Raw genomic sequence first — 11,408 nt, 5'->3', positions numbered from 1 at the left:
CATTGTTGTGGATATAGAATTAAGGCTAATGGAAAGCATGATATTAATGAAGTATATAGATATATAGGTACAAACGATATTAACAATAATGGTTACAGTTGTAGCTACAGTTATAGTAAATGTAACAATAATATATAAATATAAATTAAAATTAAAGAAAGAAGGAAAGAAAGTAACGAGCTCAGTTGGAAGAAACTAGAATTAAATAATAACAGCAGTAAAAATAATAATAATCATTGTGATTATGGTTACTATTGCTATTAATACTGATACAGCTAATATATATATATATAAAGAGAGAGAGAGAGAGAGAGTCTTTGTGGACAGATTTGAATTTGGCAGACTTGATTTTTTTTTGTATTTTAAGGACGATGACTCCATTCTTGGGGACACCATTGTTACCCATCCAGCTCCTTCCGTGATTCCGACAGCGGTATATATATATAATAGTGATAATAATTAATTATCAATTTCTCCAATACCAGATGAAGCACCTAGTTATCATGTAGCCCCCCCCCCCCCCCACACACACACACACGCACACACTTAGACTTAAACTTACATGAATTATACGTATATAATTCACACACAATCAAAACAAGAATATGTAATTCGTATTTTACTCTCCTTTCTTTTACCTTCTTTTAATTATCAAATGCTTTACACTAATTACAGCAAAAAACAGGCATTATATATATATATATTATATTATACTACTTTATGATATTAAATGGTATTAGATGGTATGATATGATATAATACAGTATATGTATAATGTATATATATATATATATATATTATGTATATGTATATGTATATGTATATACATGTAGATGTACATGTAGATGCATATGTATATGTATATGTATATGTATATGTATATGTAGATTTAAATGTAAGTGTAGATATGTATAAAAGAAGAAGAAGAAGAAGAGGAAAATAAACAACAATGGATTATTATTATTATTACTATTATCATTATTTTGTGTTTTACGTTTTACGTTTTTTTTTAACTTAATGTAGTTTTATCACTACTGATAGTACTAGGAGAAATACTGCTACAACTACTACTAGTTTTACTATTATTACTATTACTACTACTATTACTACTATTACTACTGGTACTACTGGTACTACTGGTACTGCTGGTACTGCTGGTACTGCTGCTACTACTACTAGTAATACCAGAAGTAGTAGCAATATCAGTAGCAGCAGCAGCAGTAATGGTGCCAGGCTTTCCAAGAACATCACTATCCAAAGAGCGTGATCGTCTGCTGAGCCCTCTAGTCAACGTCTCGCCTCTCTCATCCGACCCGCCAATCTTAGTTTTTGGTAAATTTGCCTGAAGTAATCCAAGTGGTACATCATCATCCTGTCCTTCTTTTTTAGGCTCTTCATATTCCTCAAATTTACTTCTCAGGTGTGGTTCTGACTGTGTTGCCCAAAGGCTGTTTAGTCTACCCAATATCCTTTGTTGTTGCTGTTGCCGAGGCTTCTCTTTTTGCTGCTGCTGCTGCTGTTGCTGCTGTTGCTGTGGCTGTGGCTGTGGCTGCGTCTGTGGTTGTTGCTTTGATTTACGGGGAGGTGGGGTTGAGGACGGAGAAGATAAATCTAACAAGGGGCGAACTGGTGCACGAGAATATTTTGCAAAGGTCGACACCGAATTGGGTAAGAAGAAATGACTGGGATTTTGAAATGATTTTTCTTGCTGAGCAGCAGCAGCAGCGGCAGCAGCAGCGGCAGCGGCAGCGGCAGCAGTGGATGTATTCTTTGAGACTGGTGAACGTACAATCTTCCATGTATTATTTTTGCTGCTAATATTTGCTTTTTGTTTGCGCACCTTGCGTGTAATCCAAGGAGAAGACTTTCCAGAACTATTGGCTGGTTCACCTTCCAATGACTCATTTACGCGTGTGATCACAGCTGCGGTGTCAGCATAGGGCTTGCGCCGACGCCTGGTTGCTTCCTGGATCGGATGTACGTTGTTGCGCACACGGTCTGTGGGTGTCTCTAGGAGCATAAATACATACCGAGTCCGGCGTGGTTTGCGACTGCTGCCACTAAACGAGTCTGCACGGGTCAAGGGCGAGGAGGTAAATTCGCGCTCAAATAAATGGGAGCGGGCCAGTTGGTTCAACAGTGGCGCTGCATCCTTGGACTGTTGCAGAAATGCAAGCACACGGCAGACCGAAAGATATCGACTCATGGTGTAGTCCTGACTGACCGCCTTGAGTTTTGTAAGAGTTGTGATGTATATCTTGCTGAGTTTATTGAACTCTGTCTTGAGTGCAGCACTGCAAGGCAAAGGCGTACAAGGTGGCGAGGGTGTCGTTTCTGCTGCTGCTGCTGCTGCTGCTGCTGCTCCAGGTCCAGGTCCTGGTCCTGCTGCCGTTGTTGTCGATGTTGCTGTTGCTGTTGCTGTTGCTGTTGTTGTTGTAGTAGTTTGGTTTGTTTGAGCTATTGTACCTATTGTAGTGGCTGCTGCTATTGCTGCTGCTGATAATAATAATAATGAGGAGGATGAAGACGATGATGATGATGAAGATGAAGATGAAGACAAAGATCTTATATTTGCGTCTGTGCCTGTGTTTGTGTTTGATGTGAAATGGGAGCTGGATAACAAGTTGGAAATATCTTTTGGGTTAAGTGATGCCGCACTTGTTTTTTTAGTTAATCCATTGCTACTCTGTGCTCCACCTCCGTCTTCGACTTCCTCGTCGTCGTCGTCGTCGTCGTCTTCTTCTTCATCTTCTTCTTCGTCGTCGTCGTCTTGCTCATCTAGGTTCCAGACTTCTTTTGCAGCAGAGTAGTTTTTGGATAGTTTTGTGTTGCCGAGGTTTGAAAAGGGCTTTCGTTTGGAGCGAGCACTAGGACTCTTCTTTCTGTGGAAAATGCGGCCTAGAAAGGAGGGGTGCTTCTTTAGATCATCTAGCATGATGGAAGAGGTAAAAGAGAGCTCAGAAGGGTCTAGTGGGGATGTTTGGTTTACTCTTGTCGAAGTGACCTTTGGGCGTAGTTGTGATTTAGCCCAGACCCCCAGTGAGAAAGAAGAGGGGCGTGGATAAGATTTGACAGAGGACATTAACAGAGAGCGAGCATGCAAATGGAAAACAAGAAAGGAGAAAAAAATATAAAGAAAGAAAGAAAGAGAGAGAGAAAGAGAGAGAGATAGTTGGGGGGAGTAAGGGAGCAAGGGAGTGAAGTGAGTAAAGTGAGTGAAGTGAGTGTGTTATTGATTGATTGATTAATTGATTTATTTATTTATTTATTGAAGAGAGGGGATAGGTTAAGGGTAGGGTAGGGGCGGGTAGGGGAGGGGAGAGGAAGGGAGAGGAGAGAGGGAAGGTTAACCAGGTCTCTCTCTTATTTTTTTTTGAAGGGTTAAATACACAGAGCACAAAAATCGTGTAAGAATGACGAGAAATGTCTAGATAATCTTGCGAGGGGGCAAAAGGGAAATGAGAAAAAGAAGAAGAAAATATGAAAGTAAGTAAGAAAGGAAGCAAGCCAGAAAATAAGAAAGTAATTTCAATAAAAATGAAAATACAAATACAAAGTACAAGCACAAGCACAAGCACATAAACATACATAAACAAGCATACACAAGCCCAACAAGCCCAAAAAAGCGCACATACGCACACACACACACACACATACGCATACAAATACGCATACAGCCACGCTTCCTTTATCAAACTCTTTGTATCTCTTTACCTTCATTTATTCATTTATTCATTCATTAAATAAAGAAATGGTTTTTATATATAATGCCACAATATCGCAATAGCACAACATCACAACATCACAACATCACACCATCACAACAATATAACAAAAGCACAACAAGATGCACAAACCGAGGAAAGTAAATAAATAATCACACAAATAAAATGACGATTGCGCAAAATGTTACAGAAAATAAAATATGAGTTTTTATCTTTGTTGCCTATAGATCTGGATGTGGTGTTTATGATTTCGGACTATAGTATTATTATTGTTATGGTCTTGGCTCTATTTTCTGGTCGATTTTAATGTTTGTATGTATGTATATGTGTATGTATATGTGTATCTATCTACTTCTTTATAGTTATATTTATATTTATATTTTTCAATCTTTGTTAAAGATAGTGCCATTCGATATCACAGCGCCCTCGTCCAAGATCACCACAAACTCTTTGAAATACTAGAAATATTAATAGATAGTATTAATAATATTAACAATAATAATAGTAATAATGGCTTACATGCTGGAGACATATCTAGACCACCTAATTCAAACAAACAAACAAACAAATAAATAAATAAAAGAGAACAATAGGTAAATAGCCGAAACAATACGCCAAGAGGAATTTGTTTATTGTTTTAATGAATTACCTTCCGAACAACCTGGGCATGTGTCTACAACTCTTGCCTTTACAACACCTTCATCACCCTTTATTGAAATTGTCTTTTGGCAGTGAGGGTTACTGTTTGGATTTGGACCTATCAAAATAAAGATACATATATTTTATATTTATTTATTTATTTATTTATTTATTTGTATGTATATGCATGTGTATGTATGTAAATGTATGTAAATGTATGTAAGTGTTTGTATACATATATAATAAAAATTGCTTATTTTATTAACCTTTTTTTCTTAAAAAAAAAAGAAAAAGAAAGTGTCAATAGATACACCATCACTAATACTACTATTGCTAAAACTAAAACTAAAACTAACACCAGTAATAAATAAATAAATAAATAAATAAATAAATAAATAGACCCTGCCTGTGCTTACCATTATTCATTTGACCTGTGTTGACAGCCACGACCATTTCTGTATCAGAATTTGTCTCGCCACACGAGCCTGGACCGACATTGTAATAAGTTCCCGACCCTGAAAAAGATTCACTTCGACGATGTGCCAGCAACGGTAAGGCTATAATTGAATCTACAAGTACAAGGCCGCAGAAACACCAGAAAAATGATCGAAATTGAATGCCCAGCATATAAGAAAATCTAATTATTATTTTTATAACCAACAATAATATATATTCAAAAAAAAAAAAGAGAAAGAGAGAAAGAGAACGAGTGATGAATATTAATGTGAGATGGGGAAACAAAACACAAAAAAGAAAAGAAAAGAAATAGGGGGAGGGGGAGGAGGATATAGACAATGGGGTTCGTTTATTAATAATCCTTTGGGATCTCTTGTTGTCTTGCAAAGAAGTTGTGGGAAATATACTGTATACGCTTATATATACATTTTATAGACCTCTATAGGTGTGTATGTATATATATATATATATATATTAGCGTAAAACGCTCATATCTACCAAGTATGAAGAAGCATACCATCCCCCTTCAAAAAGAAAGGAATCTCCTATTACCATAAACCTGCCCCTCCTTTTAATATTTTGTTTTTTGTTTCTATTTTATAGTAAAGTAGATATCTGTCTGTTAATATTTTATTAGATGTGCGATTATTAGGTTCTTTTTTTTTGTTTTTACTATTTGTAATATTGAAATAAACCAATAAAAATTAAAAAATAAATGCAGATTTGTGAAAAATAAATAACGTATAGCGTAATTATGTCTGATTGTTGTGCTTTTTATTTTCTTAAAAAAAAATATATATATATATATATAAGAAAATAAGAAAGAAAGATGCTGAGTTGGGTTCTGCAGGTTTGTGCATACAAATCTCACTTTCACTCGCTCAAACTATAGAATTAGTACTAGCTAGTTATTTCCTAAAATAATAGATAGAGGATAATAGGAAGCGCTTTTCTTTTTCTCTGAAGGGGAAGATAATAAGGGACTGGAGACAGATAAAGAAAGAAGAGGGGTAAAAGACGAGATTGCGATCGAACTTTGCTTGTCATTCTCATTACCCAAAAAATATATATAATTAATTATATAATTATATAATATAATTCGACCTTGACATCCAAGCATTTTACTCCTCTTTGGCTTTTTATTCTTTTCTCTCTCTCCCTTTTCTCCTTTACCCCCCTACCCTACCCTTTGCCCTTTGCCCTTTGCCCTTGATTGTATATTAGTATGTATATATATTTCTGGCTACATTCAGTCTCGTCATCAAAACAGGAAATAGTATATATATATATATATGTGTGTGTGTGTGTGTGTGTGGGTATTAGCCTTTGTGAATGGTTATATTTAACAAAAAGTGTTGTGTATATCTTTATGTCTGTGTCTATTGTTGCTGCTGTTACTGTTGTTAGTGTTACTGTATGCATACATTGATACACAAGGCTGATGTCTTTGGAAGATAGATTTTACAAAAAAAGAGAGAGAGAGAGTTTAAACAATGAAACTGCACTCAAGGCACTACTTTCACAAAGAACGATCCGTAAAATGTTGTTTGTATTAAAATTCATAATGAAAATGAAAATAAGAATCTTCATATTTACACAGCTAAAATACCTTTAGATATGTGTGTATATGTGCATACTTTCTTGTTTGTTTGTAAATATTCTTATATATATATATATACATACACTTTATGCACAGACTGAAATATCCTTTTTATTGTACTTTACTTTGCCTTCTCCCTATAGGTGTATAAACCAACCAATTAAAGTAAAATAAAGAATAAAGAAGCCCATAGATTAACCCTCTTTCCATTTCTAATTTTACTTTATATCTTGGCTACCAGGCCAAGTCTGTAAGAACTTGTAAATTGTTATATAATTTCTTATAACAAAAAACCTCTCCCCAATAGTTATAGTAATCCATGGATCCTATATCTATGCTCCTGATTTTCTCTCATTCGTAGTGTATTATTTCGAATAGTATTTCTTTATTTTGTACTTTTAACTATCTTTTAAAACAAGGTAATAGAAGCGTATTATTCTTATATTTTCCTATAAAATATATATATATATTGAAAAGTGACATTCTATAATATCAATAAAAATGAAAATGAAATATTTTGAATTGGAATGAGACCAGATGTATGTATCTATAATACTGATGATTTTGTCTTTCATTTATTTTATAACATTCCTTTTCATAATAATAGATAATAATTCAAATAACAAATTTCATTCACACATACTTCTTCTTCTTCTTCTTCTTCTTTTTATTTCTGACACATATTTATATATTATGTATTATGTACGATCTTGACCTTAATATACTTTTTATATGTAAATGTATGTATGTGCTTTTTTTTTAAAAAAAAAAAAGAAAAAAAAAATTAGTAATGGTAATGGTAATAGTAACAGTGATAATACATGATAATGAATATATTCTAAAGACTGGCCCATGCAGAAATAAGAATGGCTGCCTGGTGCTCTTCACGGACTGCGATTCGGACAAAGGTATTGCATCCATATCCAGGCTTTCCACTACGTACAGGTACACCTGCAGCGCGTGCCAGATCAACAGCCTTTGTGGCGACCTCATCGCTGCGGACATCAAGCCAGACCCAGCTCAGGAAAGGCTCGCCATGACAGACCCATCCCTGTTGCTTGAATCCCTTGATTTTCTCGAGTTCGCTGATCAGATGTGCTCTCAACCGGCTGGTGTTTTCCCAGGTCTTGTTCAGATACTCATCATCCTTTACAACAGCCTCGACAAACTTGAGTGCCGGACCATTGACAGACCAGGGAACCTGGATCTTCTTCAGTGCCTCACAGTGCTGAGCAGTGGGGCAAATGACAGAGCCGACTCGCAGACCAGTGCAGGACCAGATCTTGGTCCACGAGTGCATCACATGTACAGACACTTGATCTCTCTCCAGCATCGACAGCATAAATTCGTGCTGGTTGATCAATGAATCGGCACGGAAATCTGCCGAGTGCCAGAGCTGCATAGATTCATCTAGTCATCCCAAAAGAAGGACACCCAATACAATATATATATACATACCAGTTGAATAATATTATTATTAATAATCAATTTTTTGTTTTTTTTTTAAAAAATAAAAATAAAACACACACACATACATAGAACTATATTATACTGTTTTCACATACCAACCATAACAGTTCCCTTTGGAGCTACGTTCTGCTCGAGCCAGCCCTTGATTTCTTCAATAGGTAAATAGTCGCCTGTAGGGTTGCAAGGGTTGACAATACAGATCATATCAGCACGCTCTTTGCTAGAAGGATCGAGGATCTTGAATCCGTTTGTGGCTGCACTTCTCTGATACTCTTGATACTTGATGGTTTATAATACAGTTTAATAATAAAGAAATAAAGATACCATCCCCTCTTCTTCACTTACTTGTACATTCCATGGTCCACCTTTCCATGTGGGGTTCTTGATGCCTCTTTCACGTGCTTGGTCCAACGCTTTGCGGACAACCAGATCAATGAGCTCCGAAGCGCCGTTACCCATCAACAGACGTCCGTGATGCTCAGCAAAATTCTTGGGCCACAAGAACTCTGCCAGCCTTGACTTTGCAGGTTCTTGGTTTGCGGCAGGGTAATGGTGAATCTGGCCCATCTGAATCCCATTCGATTCAATTATTAATTTTTCTTTTCTTTGTGTGTATTTGAATCTCTTTTTGACATTAATCTCATTCACATTGTGTAAATCCATATATAAAAAAAAAAGAGAGATAGAGAAAAGGCACATACTGCTATACGTGCGGCCTCAAGGGCTTTCTTAGGTGTACCGAGATAGTTGGTCGTCACACTAAAGTCCTCGACAAAATTATCAATAAAAAAGTGTTCCTGGCCACCATGGAAGGTTTGGGTTTTGCTGTCCCAGGTATTGTTTCCAGAGTTGTTGTTTGAGGCTTTGGAAGTCATGATATATTATATTATATTATATTATATTATATTATATTATAATATTGTATAAAGTATATAATAAAATTTTAAAGAAAAAATAAATAAATAAATAAATAAATTAATAAACAAGAAGAGAAAGAAGAAGAATTATATTATCTCTGAGTCCCCCTCTCCCTTTCGTTTTTTGTTTTTTCTTCTTCTTTTTCTCTCTCTCTCTCTATATATATATTCTTATTCTTACTCTTATTCGCTAGTCGGAGCAAAGACTTTTTGAACAAGTCAAAAAAAAGAGGGTTTATTCTCTCTGTGTGACAAGAACGGGATCGCGTTTAAAAGTAAAAGCTTATCCCAAGCCCTTGAGTGATCCTTTTCTATTTCTCTTGTATAAAGATATTCAAAGAAGTCCTCATATCTTGATTGTTCTTTTTTTTTTTTTCTTCTTTTCTTGAGTCTTGAGATTATTAAAAGTCACAATAATCAACAGTCAATAGGCAATGGTTATTAAGCTTTGTTACAGATATTACACACACACACATATATATATATATATATAATTTTCTTCCCCAAAGAACATGAATGTTTGACATGAGAAAAATAGAGAATAATAGTAATAAAATAAAATAAAATAAAATAAAATAAAATAAAATAAAAAAGGGACCCCAGACTAAAGCATTTCAAGACGGCTATTTTATTTTATATATATACTTGTCCCCATCATTAAAACTTTGGAGATGTTGATAGAAACACAAGATGTTGGTATTTGTGCAACAACTAGCCAACCAAGAAATAGATGTATGTATGTGTATATTATTGTATTCTTATGCTCTTATGATACAAAACATACAAAACGCCATATCTTGACGCGACATTATGATTAATGATTCTCTGAATACCCTATAGAAAACAAAAAAAAAAGGCGATCTTAGTGAATTGTTGCAAGTTTTCCGGGGTTTAAAGTGTCTTGTAGTTGAGTTTTAATTAAGCACCAATTTCTCTCTCGGTCTCTTTTATATTCTACTTTTTTTTTTTACCCCACCATGTTTAAGTCGGTTAAGTATATGCCAGAATTTCAGGACAGCAGCAAGATCTCTATTCCACAAATTATGCTCAAACTGTAACGGAGCCATGTCCTCGAAACAATTTTGGTTTGGTAAACCTGCATGAATTTATAAAAAGTATTAATAAAAGAAGAAGTGCTGACTAGTTGTAATATTCACCCTAGAAGACTATGACAGGTTACAGTTGGCCATTGCGTGGGGTTATATTAGTGAGAGTTTTCGACTTGTTTGAAGGTTCAAAGGGAAAGCCGAGAGCACGAAAAATAGTGCTTGGAAGTACTAAATGTATCAAACAAACAAAGATCAAATTCATGCTTACAAAGTAGATATCTAAATACTACACCATTGGTTGGTTCATGACTATGGTTGTGAGATACAGACCAGTTTTTTTTTGACATTAATACAAAAGGTCAACCAAATTCAGAACTGATATTGCTTCCTAGACATTCTTTAGCTTTGGGTTGGTTAATATAGAATGAAAGGCAAAACTTGCGGAATAAAATCTTTGGTTGGTTTGAATTTTGGTATTTGCGTAAAAATAAGCAGAGGATAGAGATAATTACAGTAATATAGGCAAAGAACAAAGGTATGTAGAGTTTATCTTGAAGAATAGTGCATGACCATTGTATGCTAGACTGCTTAGAGGCTGCACAGTTGGATAAAGAGACAAACATGGCCTACACAATTATGTATTTTCAAGTCTGAACTTAAAGAAGCCTTTTCCGTCAAAAAGTAATGATTGTGATTACTTTTTAATGCATTGATGTTTTATTATTTTGTAAAAATCTCTTTTATTTATTTCTCTTTTATCACAAGGTCTAAAATTATTAAAGGTCCTTAAAAAACATACTTAATAGCTATCAAGGCTAGTACTGATAAAATATAAATCCGTAAAGTTGACAGAAGAAAGTAACTTGAGAAGAATTGACAGAAAAATATCTGCATCAAGTACAATTTGGCTGTCAAGATTGCTCGTATGCTCATTAGAGATCTCGGTAGATTTAGAGAATCGCAGGGAGTGTGTATTCTGGTTTTTCAAAAGTAGTTATCAGGCATAGCAATGTTAACACAAAGCAGGTTTATACTCTTCGATAAAAAGAATCCATTAAGCAATACACATGCCTTCCTCAATATCATAGTATCTAGAGAATAGCCATTTGTTTAGATAAAAAATGTGAAAAGTATCACATAAAAATAGATATATGTATATTATCTAGTAAATATATAGCTTAAGCTCCTACTAAATATCATAAAATTAGTACTTCTTCTTTGCATACTTCTTTACGTTTAACTTGTATTACTTTGATCCACAAAAACCATAAAATTCCAATATAAAACAGCATGCATTTGTTGAACCAATCATAAAGAGAATACAAATACCTAAAAAAGGTTTTAATCTGCCATATTTAGAATATTTGATTGGATTAGATGCAAAATAGTATAAAATCCCATAAATCGTATTTGACAAAAAGTAAAACTAATAGGCTAAAACAGACATGCTATTGGCTATAATAGTTACGAGTGCGTAACTCGGTACGAGGTCGGAGGTATAAATCCTGCCATTTCCTACAGTGTTGGGTCTTAATTAAAACTCATATATAAG

The 11,408-nt window shown here is 34.8% G+C and overlaps 4 protein-coding genes across 4 annotated transcripts in view; all 4 read right to left on the bottom strand.

The window, feature by feature from the left end:
* Positions 1 to 4,118: 4,118 nt before the first annotated feature.
* On the bottom strand, positions 4,119 to 4,991 carry PHYBLDRAFT_58509 (hypothetical protein; the record flags this gene model as incomplete). The annotated part of the gene is made up of 4 exons (XM_018440337.1): positions 4,119 to 4,183; positions 4,245 to 4,268; positions 4,375 to 4,482; positions 4,781 to 4,991. The coding sequence occupies 4 exons, from the start codon at positions 4,989 to 4,991 to the stop codon at positions 4,119 to 4,121; spliced, it is 408 nt and encodes a 135-aa protein (XP_018297503.1).
* A 1,980-nt stretch (positions 4,992 to 6,971) lies between these two features.
* Positions 6,972 to 8,854, bottom strand: PHYBLDRAFT_184781 (hypothetical protein). The gene is made up of 4 exons (XM_018438987.1): positions 8,592 to 8,854; positions 8,236 to 8,457; positions 7,986 to 8,169; positions 6,972 to 7,830 (listed from the first exon to the last, which is right to left on the bottom strand). Exons 1-4 carry the CDS (start codon positions 8,763 to 8,765, stop codon positions 7,259 to 7,261), a joined length of 1,152 nt encoding a protein of 383 aa, XP_018297502.1. The 5' UTR covers positions 8,766 to 8,854; the 3' UTR covers positions 6,972 to 7,258.
* Positions 8,855 to 9,464: 610 nt separating this feature from the next.
* Positions 9,465 to 10,479, bottom strand: PHYBLDRAFT_162529 (hypothetical protein; the record flags this gene model as incomplete). The annotated part of the gene is made up of 3 exons (XM_018434641.1): positions 9,465 to 9,518; positions 9,779 to 9,903; positions 10,221 to 10,479. The coding sequence occupies 3 exons, from the start codon at positions 10,477 to 10,479 to the stop codon at positions 9,465 to 9,467; spliced, it is 438 nt and encodes a 145-aa protein (XP_018297501.1).
* A 176-nt stretch (positions 10,480 to 10,655) lies between these two features.
* The window catches only part of PHYBLDRAFT_162528 (hypothetical protein), a gene marked incomplete at both ends in the record, with an annotated part of 1,153 nt that continues 400 nt past the window's right edge, over positions 10,656 to 11,408 (bottom strand). Inside the window, 2 exons of the mRNA XM_018434640.1 lie at positions 10,656 to 10,832; positions 11,107 to 11,185. Of these exons, the coding sequence (XP_018297500.1) occupies positions 10,656 to 10,832; positions 11,107 to 11,185 (256 nt within the window). The remainder of the gene's footprint in view (positions 10,833 to 11,106; positions 11,186 to 11,408) is intronic.

Source organism: Phycomyces blakesleeanus, assembly GCF_001638985.1.
Source record: "Phycomyces blakesleeanus NRRL 1555(-) unplaced genomic scaffold PHYBLscaffold_2, whole genome shotgun sequence".
NCBI classification, from domain to species: domain Eukaryota; kingdom Fungi; phylum Mucoromycota; class Mucoromycetes; order Mucorales; family Phycomycetaceae; genus Phycomyces; species Phycomyces blakesleeanus.
The sequence above is the reverse complement of the archived record's forward strand: the minus strand, read 5'-3'. Positions and strand labels throughout refer to the sequence as shown.